The following is an 18,877-nucleotide window of genomic DNA, read 5'->3' as shown; positions in this document are numbered from 1 at the left end:
TGGCATTGGACCCAGCTTTCCCATGCGTTAACCAGGGTCTGCCTCCCACCATTTACTGCCCAGCTACCGCTTTATTTTTAATTTGATGCGTTAGGAAAATTGTATGAAATCAAATTTACTTTCTATCGGACATTCTTATTCATTTAATATTTGTTTACTGTTAGTTTTCAATAAAGCTATACTTTTCACAATTTTTTTTCTTCCCAATGCACAGTAATACTTTAATGATATTCAATGATATTTTTTTAATAAACAGAAAATCGGCAACAACGGATGATCGGGGTAATTTCAAACTGCACAGATAATCAGAACTTTCAAATTGTACGGATAATCCCGAAGAACGGACAATCTGGATTTTCAAACTAGTATAAAGAAGAAATAACATCAAATAGCACCGATTGCAGAACACTGCAAATACGTGTTTCGGCGTTACAGGAAGCACCTTTTTCAATTCAAAAGAAATGAGCTGATGGGTGGAAACACATCCGACAAAAGCCAAAAACTTTGTCTGCAGTAATCTGCAATTTGTGCTATTTGACATAATTTCTTTTTACTTCGAATTTATACAAGTTATTTATTTTACTAGTACAGCTAGTCCCCAAACCTGATAATCCATGCACAGATAATCTGGAATTCAGTACACTTAATATTTCGTTTATAAAGCATAACCGTTTACTATATTTGGAATAATTAGATTTATTCTTTTGAAAATAAGTTCTCCCGCAAGAAAACTAAATTTTACTTTTTTGACCTCCATTTAATCCAGATTACCACTCAATTAATCGGCATTTTAACGATATTCCAGCTTCATACCATTACTCTGGTCATTTTCTTCACTGCCATGCCGAGTCCCGCGCTCAGCCTCCACGTGATAAAGAAAAATCCTTGAGGGGAAATTCTCTGGAATAGGAAGTAATTCTGCCAAAATTTTCTCTGCATATCATAATAAAACACTCGACGTTCTCTGCGGAGTGAGAGAGGATAATTGCGAGAGAAGAAAATAGCTTTGGGAGCATCTCCATATTTATTTCTCAGATCATTCAGTCGAATGCAATCGTATTCGTAAAAGTGCTTGGTTACTAGAATGACAACGGTATTGGATTTTTAAAGTATTGAGTTAATATTTTTCATTTATTGTGAAAACTTAGGTGTTTCACAAACACCAAAACTAAAAGGGTCAACTTTTAAATAAAATAGCTTGTAAACAATTTCAAAGTTGTAAATAGTTATGAATTTTCCTTCTAATTTCATAGGTGAAACAAACATTTTGTAAACAGATTCAACAAAAAAAAAAAAAAAAAATATCCAGCGCAACGTTTCCAAACATGTGGGAAGCGAGCTTTCAAAAGATTGCCAACCATAAATCAGGAGTTTGTGATGTGAATATTTTCAATAATTTAATTTACCTTCTCAAATTTGTTTCAAACACGAGTCACACTTGTCTTCTCTGATTTAAATTTAATTTGAAATACTTTTCTTCACTAATAATAAAGTTGAAAGTCTCTCTGTCTGTCAGGATCTCCTTGACGCGCATTGCGTCTAGACCGTTCGGCCGAATTTTCATGAAATTCGGCACAGAATTAGTTTTATAGCATGAGGGTGTGAACCTCGAAGCGGATATCCGAAAATTCGATTTTGTTCTTTTTCTATTCAAATTTTAAGTATTTTACCGAGCAAATTATCCCAACGTGAATGAGTAAACTACCAAATTATCATAACGTGGAACCGTAACATGGGCAAACAAATGAACATATATCAAATTGGTGAGAAATCCGTCATCCATCTGTAAATATGCAGGTTATTTGGGCGAACCAAATAACCTCTTAATTTTCAACTACGGGCAAAGCCGTGCGGGTACCACTAGTAATCTATAAAAAAAAAGGGTTAATGTAAAGAAAACTCATTTGCGCAATAAAATAGTTGGACTAAAACAACGCTAAAAGAATGTTTACCGGAAAAAAATAGACATATTTCGGGATTTCAAGAAACACCTTCTGCAGTGTAGAAAAGGGGGGACTTGGGGATCTAAAGTTATTCGGTAGAAGTTGAAGATTACGCATTAGCTTTTGTCCAGCTACTTTATATCTATAAGTTCACCCTCCTTTTTTGTTGTTGCAGGATTCTTGCAAATCCCGAAACTCGTCTGAAGATGTGTGTTTTTAACGTTATGATTGGTTAATAAATGATTTCATATAAACATTTAACTATGTTTACATAGATTTAAAATATCTTTAACTGTAAAAGCTGAGCCGCGAAATTTTCCTCGCAGCTTTTCTAAGCCCCTCATTCGTTCTATATAATTTAACTAGAGGAGCCGACAGACGTTGTTCTGTTCAAACTTTGTAAATTGAAAAGTTAAAAAATTTCAATAAACTATCAAGCGTTTGAACCGTTTTGTTGAAAAAAATAAGTAAAAAGAAAATGTTTTAACCTTACCACAACTTAATTACACACAAAAAATTTGATCAAAATCGGTCCAGCCGTTTAAAAGCCTTATGGTGACAAACGTCCGTTCAGAAGATTTTTATATATTAAGATAGACAAGCCCTTGTGTTGACAATCACTTACAAATTGATTGTCACTTGCTCCATTATTTAAAATTCCTTTCACCCACATGACCATGAATATATAGTGTTTAGGGTAACATGAACGATGTTACTACTACCAGCGTAAACTGCTGAGTCGTAGTAACAATCTACTAGAACTAATTTCACAGCAATGTATTTTGTCGCTGTCATGCAGATATGCAGCCCGAAAAATCATTTGATTCTATTTGACTGAACTTCTGTTGACAGTTATGCAGACGGAAACCAAATGCCGTTCACTACGACGAACAAAAAATAAAATTCCACAAAATTTTATTTATAATTTTGTAAGTGTTGCTGTAGGTTATTTTGCTAACAGAAATAGACCGCCATTTTAAGTAGGTTAGGAATCTACAACATCAGTGCATCATACGGATCAGATAACATTTTTAGCAAATTTAAAAATAAGTTTTCTTGCACAAAACTTGCAGATTACTGCATGAATTTGCAAGTTTTGTGCAATAAAATGTTATTTTTAATTTTTTTCTGCATAAAGATATTTATTTCTCACTTTTAGCAGTTTGAATCGGCAGTATATTAAATGTTTTCTTTGGTAATATTCCATACAATTTGAGCTTAAAATCTATGTCTGCTACTTTATTTTCTTTTATGGCGTTTCCCCAATGCAAATTGAGACACTATTTTCTCTTCCGTTTCCTGAAGAATGTCATTCTAAAGAAAGTAAAATGATTTATAAACCCTATACCATTCTCAATGGAAGCTGAAACCAACTGTTTAAAAGGATCGTTATATGACAACGATATTTCCGTAACATTTTGTGAAAGTTCTTACCTTGTTATATCGGTCATAAAACGGGCGTCTAAAAGTGTTCTAGAGAAATAAGCTTTATGTTTTCTACTAACTTTATTCTTTTTCCATATACCTATTTGTTTTCCAAAAAGAAAAAATCACCATAACGCAACAAATTACTCTCTGATTTTTTACTGAAGTGTGTCATGATGGGAAAGCAAACAAAAATCAAGCCCACATATGTATCGTTCATTGTAAAAGTGGCATACCTCCATATTTTTGAAATGCGTCTATTTGTTTGCTAAATGATATCATACTTAGTTTTATCATTTAGCATAAAAATGAAGCAACCACCTTTTCCAGAAATAAATATCGAAAGAAAAAAAATAGTAGCAGAATGCTTCTAATTTTTTCCTTATGGAAACAAAATCCTACAAAAGCTTTTGCCGGATGTCTTTTCATCCATAAGCTCATTACTTTTTCATTGGAAAAGGCGTTCCCTATAACGCCGAAACACGGGTGTCTGGCTGTAATCTGCACTTTGTGCTTTTTTGACGTTGTTTTTTCTTGCTTTACTATTCCATTGTAGTCTGAAATCTTAAACTTGATACTTATATTTTCCCTTACATTATGCTTTAGCTTTCTGACCGAAGCCAAAGCTTTAAAAACAAAAAAAATTACAATTTAGTATCGATATAGCTACATGTTGCTTCAAGTTTTCGTAACAGCAAGGAGCGCATCCATCTCATTTATTTTATTAACTCACTTGTATTATTCATTGTTTCTATGTGTTCATGTAATGCGTGACATTTGTCTAATTTTTTTATGCAGATCGTCCGGGACGGGCCCGAACACTCGTTCTTCTGTTTACCATTCGAACGCTCTGCCGATCGAGCTATTCAGCTCTGTCGGACAAAGCGCAGGTTTAACTTATAAATTTAACCGAAAACCTCAGTCCGGTGCTTTAAAACATGTTTTTTGACATTAGAAAAAAAAACATTTTTAGACCGTGGGTCTACTTTTCGTCATTAGCCAGCACGATAAGCTTTAAAATGAGATGTAAATCAAAGAAATCTATCAAGAATTGAGAAATATCTCGCGTAGGAACGCAAAACAGGCTACAGAAATAATATATAAGGATGTGAGAGTGACGAGAGACTTTTTTTAATACGACCTATTAGTTTTGTTCCTGTGTAAAAACCTTGTTATTGAACTTCAACAAAACTTCTTTTTTTTTTCACAGCCCCTTATACTAAAACATAATTGGCGCATTGAGAAACAACGAGGTATAAGCGTTAATAGAAAGTTTTGTGTAAAACGAATGAAATTTTTAAATCGTGAACGATGTAGGCTCAACGGTAGATTTATTTTCCGGAAGGGGTCATAGAGAAAGGGCTTGGTCAAATAGGGTTATTCAAAGTGTATGTTTCGGGTACAAATAGAGGTCTAGGAAAAAATTTTCGAAACAATTTACATAAATGCAACTTTAGGGTGCATTTGATAGGTTACGGGGTCACGCCCCCCCCCCCTCCGGTCTCTAGAATTACCCTTGTAGGCTCTCATTGAAAAGCATTCATAAACCATACAGAATATCGGAGCTCGACAGGCCTACTCGCATGTCACATCGCTTGCTGCACAACAAATTTTAATGTGTCCTACCATTTGAGCTAGTTATTTCCAAATCTTTGTTTCTTGCACTCACGTCCCTTTGATTCTAAAAGACCCATGTTTAATTTGACTCGACAATATAGTCGACAGTTGTAGACACAACAAAAAAAAAATTTTTTTTTTTGACTTTAATTTGAAAACACGTAATATTTACGATTTCATTTCATCAACTGATGAAAATTTTCTCTGTAAGTTGAAAGAGTAGAATTTGTCAATACATTTTCCAACTCCCAAGATTAAAGCTTGGTACGAAAATGCACCTTTTGTGCTCCACAAGAGAAAAGTGCAAACATTGTCAACAGAAACATCAAGCGCAATTTTTCTTCGTTCCCCTTCCGGAATATTAGAATACGATCAGCAAAGGGATTTCTAAGACTAATAAGGGCACAAATTTCTCATGGGACTATCATCACAGACTAAAGAATGCGGCTTCGCTCTTTCGCGAAGATCTCAATATCCTAAAAATGTTCTCTCTCCCCCCGAAGTACGTGCTCTATCATTTTTGTTTGGTTACGGAATATTTCTGGATTTTTCTTGGGCCACATGATCTGGATGAGAATAACAATCTCTAACTAGTACTGCGACCTAGAATGCACTTCTGAACGAAAATACATGTACAATGCATGTTTTATGTTGCGGGTAGAATATCATTTTTATGACGTTAGGGTATCGAAGAGATTTAGAAATCTTTTGCAAGTGGTGTTAAGTATTACGTCGCTGCTCTAGTTAAATTAAGAAGTCTTTAAAAAGTGCCAGTTTAGAAATTTCTGTATGTAGAATTCATTCCTTATCCCACTCTCTACTGAGATATGCTAAATTTCAGTTTATTCCCCCCCCCCCCCCAAATTTTCCGTAGCAAATGTTTTGCATTAGAGTTTTGAACGAGTTTTTTTGACACTCATGATTGCCTATTTTCACTTGACCGTAGTTGATCTTCCGCAAATTTTGCTTTTCTATGCTTATTATACAAACTCCTCGGCCTACACACTTATACGTTTCTTCTTTAAATAAAAATAGTTTCTATCACGCAACATCTAGTTTCCAGCCCTAAGCATCCATCCCCTGACATTAGTTTGAATTTGGACATCTTGAATTCAAATGTCTTTCGCAGTTATGATTACGGTAGGAGCAAATTTAGAAACAAGAAATCCAACGAGTAGTGTCCCATCACAATAGGGAAGTTGCAACCTATTAAATGTTCATATTTTGGCTATTGGATATTGTTAATTGACCCTCAAAACTAAAAAATTCACCATCGCTGAATTTTAAAACACCGTGGTTGATTTTTAATGAATTTTTAAAAATCCAAGTGCAAAAGTGCGCTTTTCTGAAACGTCACGAGCCTACGTCATAGGGCGCGAATGGGCAGCCTTCCGCCGAAGATCCCTTGTTTCCGCTAGGGACATTTTAAACGCGCTGATATTTTTATTTTTTAGAAATTCAACAATTCTTTTGAACACACTATGGAGGCCGGATTCGTTAAAGCACAATCTAAATAATCTTTCTCAAGTATCATCAAATTTGATATTCGAATATTTCTGAGAGGATGAGAGTTTAAATGTTCCAGAAACGCGAGGAGTTAAATGCGAGGAGATAAGCCTTTTACGTTTCGTCTTCGAAGTCGAATGCGTGACCTTCGGCTTCTCCCCTATCAGAAGAGCGCATGACGTCACTTCCTAAGCCATTTGACGTCAGAAGCGCTTGAACTTTAAAAATTAATTTAAAAAAAACTACTTATCGTATCGCAAAAATATTTTCACCTATGATGTTCATACATGTTACTCTATCATATAAAAATAAAATTGAAAAATCGAAAACTCTCCTATTAGTGACTGCTAAAAATATAATTTGAATTCAAGACGTCATTTTTTTTTTCAAAGCAGCAATTTTTAACGTGTCGGCATTGAACGTACCCGAAGACATAACTAGGACATAATTCGATGCGTGAAAATACTCCTGGACTTTTTTAGAAGAGTGAAATTTGGTTTTTAATCTCCTTTTTTCTGAACAACATTTGAGGCAGTAAAAAGCAAAGGGATGTTAATGGACATTTTACAAGCTTTGAATAAAACGCGTTTAAAGATAAGGTCCTAGGTTGGCTTTCATTGAAAAAATTTTCTAACTCACTCTCTGTATAATAGCGCTTACTAGGGCTACTAGTAGTATCTCTCTCCCCAAAACGGAGGAGAGGTTCAGCTTCCATTTGTACTGATTATCTCGAAATTTTCAATTTTGGCACTTGCATCCCTTTGCTTCTCACTAACTCATTTGTATTTTGAGGAATATACATTATTTACATAATAGCTTTATCAAAACCTTTTTTCATGCATAGCCTAATTAGCTTGTGTCGTTCTATCAAATGCCTAGGCATTACTACAAACAATACCTAAGGAAAGTATTTAATAATTCTGATCTTCCAACTTTACCTAAAAGCATCTGGCATTATAAACACTGCCTAGGTATTTGTAGGATGCCGGCGCTTCATACTTTGTCGGTAATTTATACATACAAAACAAACTCCAGTGTCCCTCTGAGTTTCGCACAAATCTATTTTTTTCACTTCTTACTTTTTATTTTAAAGTTGCATGAATTATTTTAGCACCTCTTGCATTGTGCTAAAAAGTATTTTCGTATATGCGGAAAACGAAACGTACAAAAAATAATTCTTAAATAAAAACAAAACCTGACTGCGTAACCCCCCCCCCCCCCCAAAAAAAAACTAAAAACGGTAGCGTGGGACACGATACCGAACTGAGAATATGGAGACTGGTTGCTGATATGGTGAATTTTGATTACTGTCGTGTGTTTAGTGACACTCCCAAGGTTAAGAGAAATCGATTGACGTGAGAATCATCAAAATTGGCCAAGGCGTTTAACCTCTACAACGTCACATAGGAACAAACATACATGCATAGACTCATAAATACTCTCCTTTATATAGTATTATCCTCCTAATCCCATAAATACTCTCCTCATATACAATCATACCCTCCTTTCCGTCGCGCACGCCCAGTCGGGTAATAATGGTTTTAACATTAAAAAAAAAAAAAAAAATTGGATCTAATGCAAAGCGAAAGAGAACTTCAAAGATGAACTTCAATGGTTGTTACTCGCATCGATCAAGACTAAGACTTGCTCAAATAGTAAACTAATTAGTTACATAAGCTCAGTGCTATTATGTATCCAATACTTCAACTTAATGAAGAATCATCTCCTTACGTAATATAACGGGTATTTAATAATCCTGACCTGTTATTTTCAGCTTCAACAGACATGACAGACATCAAAATCCAGACTTTCAACGCTCACAACAACTATCGAACGCTACACGGATGTCCCCCCTTGGCGATGAGTGAAGAGTTGAGCAGTATTGCACAGTCTTGGGCCGACAAAATAGCAGAAAAAGGATTCCTACAGTACAGCGAAAATCCAGGTGAGCTTTTTTTCCTCAACTACAAATGCAGTTCAAAGAGAAAAAACGAACATGTTATTTTTTAACGCAATCTACTAAACCATTAGTGTCGATTAAACCATTCAGTTACAATAAATCTTGTTTTATTGATTTACACCAGTTTTCCTCTGAAATGCTTTTACACTTAATTACAAAAACTAGGAGAGCTTTTATCCGCTTCCAAGTTTTTTTTTTTGTGGGGTTTAGATAAAAAATGGTGTAATAACCCAATTGATGAACTTGTCCAACCAGCGAACAAGCACAAGTTTTTCTTGTCAGCGAACATATGGGATTTTTGTTTTCAACTATAGTTTCGTTGAAACTTCTTGATCTTCTGTTTTTTATTTCATAATTTCTGCTCATTACTACTTTCTCGTTTGAATTTCTTTCAGATTTACTTTTTTCTCTAAACTTTTTAAATTGTTTTCTTTCGTAGATTCCCTTGCCTTTCTTTTCCTTTTGAGAATGTACGGAACTGTACATAACGGAGTTACTAAACTCAACTTTTGAAGCCTTAAAAAAAGAAAAAAACGAACTATTCATTCTCTCATCTAACTATCCTAATTGCCTAATTCAGGCATTAGTGTCATAACCAGCTCAATGTATAAATTTTCAAAAGTTCTTTGATTTCATAATTTGATACTTCTTGCTGGATACTATCGTGCTACAAAACAATTTGGAATGCATCTTCTGAATCAGGTCGAAAACCGCTGCCATAAAAACCGGTTTTCTTTTTAAAACCGCTCAAATCATGAAAGTTTTTGTCCCTCCTAAAATTTTAAAAAGTGGCTGGTTTTTTATACTAAAAGCTTCAAATATTCATATTAACTATATCAACCCTTAAATTTGTAGTTTAAGGAATACTTATCTCATGAATCCATGGAGTAATTTTTGTTTAAGTGAACAACAATACCATTAACTGTTGAGATTGAACTCTCTGAAAGTAGTTTGGAATGTGATATAACTTAGGGAGTACATGTCATTTTAATGTATTTTTGAAATGAATAATTTTGCAGGCTTAGGTGAAAATATCTCCCTTGTTGATATTGATCCCGCTGCAAGGAAAGGTGAACAGATTGTCAAGGAATGGTACAAAGAAATCAACAACTACAATTACAATAAACCAGGGTGGAAAAGAGGTAAGGAATTCTCTTGTGCAACTTTTTGTTTGAACTACAGTGAGCTCTAAATAAACTGGTACCGGGTTTCGAATTATATAGGAAGCCCCCCCCCCCCCTCCCCACACACACACACAATAAAAAAAATTAAAGGAGTATTCTTTTCGAATGCGGAAGAAAAGGACTTGGTGTGTAGTAAATCTGGATGAACACTAAAATTCCTTTTTGTTAATGATTTTTTTGTTTAATTATTTTGTATTTAACGTCCTAAAAAATTTCTCAGGTTTTTTTACAAACTTTATAAATAAGGCATAATGTTATAGATTTTTTTTCACAACATTCGGTAAAAAATATAGTTCATATGTTGATGGGTTTATTGAAAAAACAACTTATTCTGGTTTTCCATTGCTCATTGCTTTAATACTTGGCATCCCTAAGTGGAGATTCGTTGGCTCGGATGGTTAGCACGTTGTGAGTTAAATGCGAAGGGCGTGAGCTCGAATCCCTAATGGCCCGAAAATATCGTTTTGATGACTTATTTTCTTTAGCAGAATTCTGATCCAAATTTCCATGAATATATAATCCAAACTCATTGCAGAATTCGAACTACTGTACTGCTATTGTTAAAATTACGTAACAAGACGTTACTTCTAACATGGTAAATCGCAGTATAACTTTTTAAAAATGTTTTAACAAAATAGATTCATTGATTTAAATTTGTTTTATCACGCATTGCTTAGGTAGTGTATAGCAGTCTAAGATAGACCCATTAGCTCAGTTGGCAAAAGCGTTCTGCTATTAACACGACGGTCACGGGATCAACTCTTTCATAGCTATATAGGGCAAAAAATGTAGTTTTTGAATGACTAATTTTCCTCAACTGAATGTTTTTAATTTCCATGAATGTATAAGCACTCGTAGTACTAGCCTTAACTTATTGGGAATAGTTATAAACCACAGGTATTTCAGTGAAATCGACTGGAGAAAATGTTTCTTTTCACATGTTAAACCACAGAATCATAAATATTATTTCTCAAATGTGCTTTCTCTTTTGCGGGTAGAGGAATGGGGCACACCAGAACTTTTTTATACTACTTCAAACGTAAAATATCACTGAAGATTTTTTTCATTTCTATCGGCAAAAAATAAACAAACGAATTGTGTTTTTGCTATAATTCAAACACAAAAAAGAAATTTAAAGAAAAAGGTTTTTGAATTCCTTCTGTCGAGCGCAAATGCTTTGATGGGTCGGATAGAGGAAATTTTTTTCGAAAATTATCAAACTATCTCTATGAATTAGATTACTCGAGGAATTTCGGAACATCACGATTAATCGGGAGCGAAATGTAGTATGAAGTTTTCTGCACTTAGTGATTATAAAGTAATGCAAAATGAAAAAACATCTCTACATAGGTGGAAAACCGTACCTTTTATTTACACGTCGTCCCCTTGGGACTTTGAAAGTCAGGTTCATTAATGATTTATAAGTAGTCAAAAAAAGAAAAAAATGATAGTATAAAATTATCTTTTGGAGCCCAGCTATGCATTTTTTTATCAAATATAATATATTATTTTCAAAAAGGGGGGGGGGAATACAAGTTATCTTAGTTTTTCAACAACAACAAAAAAAGAATAGTTTCTTCAGCGAAGGACGAAAGTTTATAATAGCCGTCTTTGGATCTACCACAAATGGAAAAGAAAAGCCTTAACCACTGGCGAAAAGATTTTAGCTTGAATTCTTTTTTAAGTTTTGAAGATGAATCAAAGTGTTTTACTCACTCTTAACCAGTCACTAAAGGAGACTAAATTAAACGTCCAGGATGCCTGCATTTTTTTTTTTTTTTTTTCATTTTGCAAGCGTGGCTAGCCGTGCTTATGTACTCAAGAATGAGGTGGACTACAACGCCCAATAACATTGAAAAAATTATTGCACATTGCAAAGCGTCCAAAAGAGTAACCGCGTATAATTAGATTCCAACTTATGTTATGATGAACGTAAAATTAAAGTTATAGCTTTAAGTTTTACTTTTGCTTCACTTCCGTGAAAAATCCGGTTTTCGTCCTTATATTTGCGTATTTTATTTTTTTAATGTTCGAAGGATTTTTAAATAAATAGATGTATGTTTCCTAAATGACACACTAAAATTCTCTTCTAAAGAGGGTTGGTCAAACAGTCCTTCCTGGGCTTCTGAATCGAAGAGTCGGAGTTCGATTGAATTTGAAGTGAAAGAGTCAAGAGTCGAAGGTTTATAAAATTCCAAGGTTCAGAGAGCTTGCACCTCTGACATTGCTCGCAGAGTCAGAGTCAGACCGATTTTGGGGTAAAGGAGTCGGAGTCTGTTATTTTCGCTTCGCCTCTACAGCCCTGGTCCTTACATGCATATTTATCAATACATTAGAATAGGTTTAAAACTAAATTTTCTAGCGGGTTGGCCCACCATCTCCTTGCTTCGACCTCACACTACACCGTAACTGCACCCAACATTCGATATCATTAGAGACCCGCTGAGCTAAGATCAATGAAAACAAACTCGGACCGCCAGAAAACATAGCTTATTAGTCAATCTATCGATTTCAGTTTTTCATAATCTAATTAGCATACGAGGTTTGTCAGAAAGGTATCCTACCTTTTTCCTCGAAGCCATCCAAATAGGCCTGTTTCGGAATGCAGTTTAGCTCGAGAAAAGTTGCACCCCTCATGCCTCTCTTGTTCAAAATTTTGTACGTTTTAATGACCTCTTGAGTTTATGGAAAAGACGGAAGCCGCCGGTCTGGTGACCATACCGGAAGAATAAAAAGCCTGTTGAAACACAGAAATCTTTTTTTCGAAGAAAATCTGAATCATGCACAGGAAAAAAATGTGCTCGCAAATAGTTATCAAAAATTCTATCGCCCCAATTCTAGCAAAAAGTGATGCAGTAGTGCTGATCCAGTCGTGCCGTCATTTCCCATGGAAATGAACGCAGAAAGAAATAAGGTCGAGAACTTTTGATACAGACCTCGTACACAGATGCAGTTTCCATTTAGTTTTACATTAGCTTTCTTTTGCACAAGATCAGTTTAATGTAGTAATTACTAAGCTGAAGATATAGTGACGTAATGAAAATTTTATAAAAACTTAGCAACCGTTTTAAATGTAGACATATTTCTTGGTAAAGTTATTAGCCGTATGGTCTATAAATTAGTATATCTTATTATTTACTAGTTCCAAAGGACCAGTATTTTTTTTTTTTTTTTCAGGATTTTTAACGCTGCCTAAGTCATAAAATTCTTTAATGTCGAAAATATAATTTTCATTCGACCCTTTTTAGATGGTCTACTCAGCAAAAACCTACAAACTAAAAGCAAAAATTAAACAACATTAGAAAGCGAGGTTTTTTCCTTTCAAATTTTATGGCCGTTTTTAGAGTTCCTTATTAAACTATTTATCAAAGTTTTTCCAAGATATTGTATAATTTTGAGGCAATAAACTTCGGAAAGATGAAGCAGTTTCCAGAATAACAATTCGAAACGCACTAAAAAAGAAGCAATGTACTTAAATTTTCCGGTGTGCATTCACGTGGGCGTTTAAAAAGTAATGAATAAACGTTAAAGGAAAGTAGAAAGCGGTGAAACTTTTCTCAAGTTGAGTTTTAAAACATTGACTTCTGAAATATTTATTTTCATGGCAAACAAATTGTAATTTAAAACATTTGATGACATTCTTGTAGTAAACCAAATTTGCGAGTTATTTTTCTTTGGTATTGTTGGTAATAAGACTTAAAACTTCGTCAAATATGTTTTGTTTCTATACGTGAAGTAAAATGCATGCCTCAAATCTAATTGATGCTTTCATCTAATTGAAATGTATACGTGTGTAACGGTTTTTCAACTATTTTATTGTTAAATAGTTAGATGACTGGGTTTTTTTTTACTTAATAGCTATTTACTTTAAATGCGTGAATAACCTTACATTAAAAACTTCTTTTTGAAATTAATAATGTTGCTTAAAAATTGGTATTTCTTACAAAAATATTGCACTTCCAAAAAAATAAGAATCCAAACTGATATATATTTTTTTAAATAAGAGTTTGAATGAAGCTTTTCGCCTCGTAGTTGAACTAAATTTTGCTTGGAACAAATGCAACTTAATCAAACGAAAAGTTTCAAAATGAGGCATTGACTTTATGAATATTTTTTACGAAAAATATGAAGCAAAAAAAGTTTTTAAACCAAACAGTAGTAGCAGCTAATCAACAGTGCTATCCGAGAATATGACGATCCCCCCAAAATCCACGAACCCGACACTGATGTGGTTCAATCATATTACAACCCTTGTCCCTTGAGAATACAGACGATACAGTGCGCAATTGAGGCAGTGAGAGGCAAAAGTATGTAAGTGGCAAAATTAAAAATTTGGAGACAAACCAGAACAAATGGTAGGTGAACCTCTCCTCTGTCTTAAGGCAAGATATAGTACTAGAAGCCCTGGTAGGTGCTGCTGTACAGCATGATTTAGAAAAAAAATTCAATGAAAGCCTACCTAGGAAGTTATCTTTAAACTCGTTTTACTCAAAACTTAAAAATGTCCACTCACATCCCTTTGCTTCTCACTGCCTCAATTAATGCATAAGTTCTTGGAAGTGTTCTAAAAACAAAACATTTTAATAGTATAAGACCTTATGATGCTATGACAAAGAAAGGAGGATACACACAAGAATCAAAGGTCAGGAACTATTGGGAAAAGCAACTAAAAGTCCATAAACTTCATAAGTTTGCAAGAAATGTATATATGCATGCAAAGAAATGTATACTCAGTTATTGATAGTGGAAAATCGAAAATCAGCCTATGAGAGCATGTTATTGTAGATTCTTGCAACACATTTAGCAGAATCATTTCAAAATGATAATAAGCGGGAACAATCAGGCCATGTATTCTTAATATGCTAAATTTTTGTTTTACAATGTGCATAAGTTTTAGAATTTTAGCTCTAATTTGACGACTCTTAAAATTTTCATGTACGAAAATTCCATTTCAATAATTTTATGAGGATTCTTAATCAAACTATATTTTCAATATTTGAACATATTCTATCAGGATTTTGCGTTGTACTGTTTTTTTTCCTTTGCTCCGACAAATTTATTTCATGGGATAATACTCCCTTGACTTCCAGGCAAAGACGCTAGATTGATAACAAGCGACTTCTTGTTGCACGAAGCATCCTACAAAGCCTCTAAATATGTTAGATTCTTGTCACATTGTACGAATTTTATGGAGGACATGAACTTGAATTCTATGTAATGCAATTGGGTTGTTTCCCCTTTAAAAGACGTTCAGTTGTTCTCATTTTTGCTACTGACATCACAAGTAAAAAAGTTGCTAAGTTTACCAGAACAGGACATTGCCAAATTTCGCCAAATGACTATTTTATTTACTAAAAATTCTCGTTCCGCTAATAATTGCTAGCAGTGAAAAATCATAAAAAGCGATATCTTGTCAGAAAGGACAACAACGTGCTCCGATCCAAGATGGCGTTTTTCACTGACGTCACACGATGAAAAACTTTGGTATAAAAGCCTGACATTCTAAAAAATAATTAAAAATTAAATGTTCGGAAAATGATATTTTCTAACACTTTTTTTTTCTTATTCTATCAATTTCAGAGACTAAAAGTAGTACTTTTGACTGAAGGAAACACCCGCATTAAATTTGTAAAATATCCACAAATAATCCTCATATGGGTCATTCTTCAAAAAGTGTAACTTTTCTGTCACACGCCTTTTACTGTAAAAGCTTTAAGGAACAGTTCATTTAACAATGCTTTTTAATTTTATCAAATATATCCATTTTTAAACCTGCCAACAATTTTTTACTAATTTTTATTCTAATATATTTTTAGTTCACATGTGAATTCTCACCTCCGTGGCATGTCACACACCTTGTATGACTGTTTATATTGCTTAATAACTTGTTTAATTAAAAGTAATATTCATTTATTATTCCTTTCACAAGTGTTTCAAATACTAATTGTTTAATTTACATTTAATTTTTTTAATATTGTGTTTTAATTCGTTTTAGTAGGATAAGGAATTGTGTAACACAATTTCTCACCTCCATTACCTAAACACAAAATGCCATTTATCATTAACACGTGGCAATAATGACCTCACATTTTGTTTTCCATGAGACAAGGGAGCCCTCTTGTTTATATTTACAGCCATAAAGAAGTTGTGAGATTTTTGTCGAAAAACAAGATAGATTTTGTTTGAAAAACTAAATGTGGTTGTTATGAACGCTCACCTCCATGAACTTAAATTTCAGGGATGAAAATTAATGTAGAAAAATAAGTGAACTTAGTTTCATATGTTTAACATGTGCAAATTGTAGCAACGAAGAAAAAAAATATTTCCCTGAAAAATATAACCATTAGGCTTATATTAATGGAAAATTCCTCACCTCTTTGACAGACTTTATCAATGTCAATATTTCTGAGGTGAAAATAAATGATGGAGCTGAAAATATTAGGCGTTCTACCACAATTATAAATTGCCAGTATAATCTCAAATTTACTAAATACTATTTTAAACACACATTTGAACTAAAATCATAACTAAAAATTGAACCGTACTTTAAGAGAGATATTAGATCCCCACTAGTCATGAAAATGACTCCTTTTTTGCACAATTAACAAAATTACTACTTTGATATTAAATTAACCTCGATTTTTAAACATTGAAAGTTTTATTTTTCTTTTAGTTCCGTGAACGAGGCATTTATTTATTTTTTTATTTATGAGTAAAATAACTGGAAGTTAGCTGGGCCAATGTTTATGGTTACTTCTAGGTGGTAACACTTTCATGTAAGAATGAAAAAAAAAAGAATAAATTGTTTCGAAATTTAAAAATATTTGCGTTCAAAAGTTACGTTTTTTGGAGAATTACCCATATATAATAGCGAATGATCGAGCAACGCTGCTGACGTCATCAACAACGAAACTCGCTCTACGGCATGATAATTTGGTAATACTTTTTGATAATGTTTGACATGAAGGGAAGGGCTTTATTTTGACGAGGCTGAACTGGATCCGGTATCTTAACTGTTTTACTGCTAAGACAGTCATTTTAGGAGAATGAAGAAACGAAAAAGTGGTCAACAATGAACGCTATCTACTGGAGATTTTGGTTAAAATTTCAACAATCAAAATATCGCCAAACAGGCAACTGCTTCGTTTAAATGTTGAAGCAATTTTGACTCTCATACCTTGACAGGCGATTTTCTGGTATTTTAATAGTTTCATTTGCGTAGTAACGGACGTATCTCATAATTAGTCTGTTACCGATCCCAAAACTGTTATTTAAATAAAGTTTCTGAAAATCTTCAAAATTTAATTGCCTTACATAGAACTTAATGTAGCTCATAAAACTTGTGCAATCTAACAAGGATATAACATATTCGTTGTCTTTATGGGGTATTTGTGCAACAAACGATTAATCAAAAAGAATGGAATTGCCTTCTTTAAGAGTCAGTAATGCGTCATGTTGACGTCAAACATTTACACAAATACAAAAGTGACGACCAGCAACAGGCTCTGGGCCAAGCTAGGCTGGTCCTATTCAATTTACAATCCCCAGTGAAGATCAATGGCCCTCTTAAAACTATCTACTCTCTTGTTCATTACCACCTCTTCCGGTAAACTGTTCCAAGGTTCCACTACCCTGCTAAAATAATAATTTTTCCTAACATCCATGTTAGCCTGAGATTTAAATAGCTTAAAACAATGACCCCTTGTCCTGTTTTCAGTGCTAAACTTCAGCCCCGTAACATCTTTCATTTTAATAAATTTAAACAACTGAATCATGTCCCCTCGGTCTCTTTGCTCAAGACTGTACATTTTTAGCCTTCTAAGCCTGGAATCATAGTCTAAGTGAGAAAGTCCATTTATTAGCCTTGTAGCTCGCCTTTGAACCCTTTCCAATACATTAATGTCTTTCTTAAGATAAGGAGACCAAAACTGAACAGTATACTCCAAATGAGGTCTTGCCAAACTTCTATATAAGGGCAGAAGAACTTCTTTAGATTTGTTTGAAATAGATCTATTGATAAACCCAAGCATCTTATTGGCCTTGTTACTAGCAATGCTGCATTGTTGGCTAAACTTTAAATCCTGACTTATTAAGACCCCCAGACCAGTAATTTTGTCTGCCTGACTAATGACTGAACCTTGCAAATAATAACTTGTACACTTATTTCCATGCATTAAATGTAGCACTTGACATTTCCCAACATTAACAGCCACACCAAATTTATCAGCCCACTCCGTAATGATCTAGATCCTATCTTGCAGCTTATTCGCTTGTTCTTTATTTTCTACAATCCCCATAACTTTGACATCATCAGCAAAATAATTCTTGTTCCTAGCAATATTTTTATGAATAGTGTTATTCTCTTTCAGGTGCTTATCGTTTTTCCCAACTGTTGTGGAAAAGCACTACCGAGATTGGTATCGGCGTTGCTAGAATTCCTGGTCTGAAGAAAGCCTATGTCGTAGTCAACTACAGGCCAGCTGGCAACAACAACATGCCCGGAGAATTCGAACGCAATGTGCTGCCCCCGCAGAAGAAAGGGGTCATCGGTGACGACAATGCAAACATCCGCAAGAACATGGTCAGGCGATGATCTGCCACTTCTGCAAAAAGAACTTGAGTTATTCTCTTCAAAGTTAGAGAATAGAACTATTCTTGACGTAAAATTGGAACGTTGACAAATGCTAGTAACCGAATCGTTTTCATTTCAAAAGACTCTGGTTTTAGAAGCATTAAAAGTTTATTTGAGAACTTTCTTTGAAAATTCAGTTCAATGAGTTTCATAGGTTCGGCAATAGATGCTTAAAAGTGAGACTGCGTCTGCACTAAGCATTTAGTTTTGGCCTAAGTTTCGAAATTGTATTGTAAATATGTGTTTTAGCTGTGAAAGAATTATGTTCGTTTTATTTGTTTATTGCATAGACTTCCCAAAGAGATCTCCCCTCATTCGATAAAATTGTACATTTTAGACATGGAGACTATGTATTTGTAAATGTAATTTTTAAAATTGTAAGATAAAAATAAAACTTTACTTTTTGTAACATTCTGTTTTATTGTGAAAACGTAAAGGGGAGTCATAATAGGGCGGACAAGCTCTTTTACTGTTGAAATGCAAGGTGTTTACTGTATAAATATTTATTAATACATCTTTTAAATCTAATAATAATTATTCTTATGGAGGAATAATTTTTATTTGGTGGTCTTACTAAAAAAGTGTCAGGCCTTTGAAAGATCAGATTTCA

At 34.0% G+C, this 18,877-nt stretch overlaps 1 protein-coding gene across 2 annotated transcripts in view; it reads left to right on the top strand.

Annotated features, from left to right (window-relative positions):
* The window catches only part of LOC129222317 (Golgi-associated plant pathogenesis-related protein 1-like), a 50,756-nt gene extending 32,080 nt beyond the window's left edge, over positions 1 to 18,676 (top strand). For both annotated transcript variants that reach the window (XM_054856812.1, XM_054856811.1), the window contains exons 2-4: positions 8,266 to 8,436; positions 9,471 to 9,593; positions 18,005 to 18,676. In XM_054856812.1, the coding sequence (XP_054712787.1) occupies positions 8,266 to 8,436; positions 9,471 to 9,593; positions 18,005 to 18,228 (518 nt within the window). In that variant the 3' untranslated portion in view covers positions 18,229 to 18,676. The remainder of the gene's footprint in view (positions 1 to 8,265; positions 8,437 to 9,470; positions 9,594 to 18,004) is intronic.
* The last annotated feature ends 201 nt before the right edge of the window (positions 18,677 to 18,877 follow it).

Source organism: Uloborus diversus, chromosome 5 (genome assembly GCF_026930045.1).
Source record: "Uloborus diversus isolate 005 chromosome 5, Udiv.v.3.1, whole genome shotgun sequence".
In the NCBI taxonomy this organism is placed as follows: domain Eukaryota; kingdom Metazoa; phylum Arthropoda; class Arachnida; order Araneae; family Uloboridae; genus Uloborus; species Uloborus diversus.
This window is presented reverse-complemented; position numbering and strand designations above follow the sequence as displayed.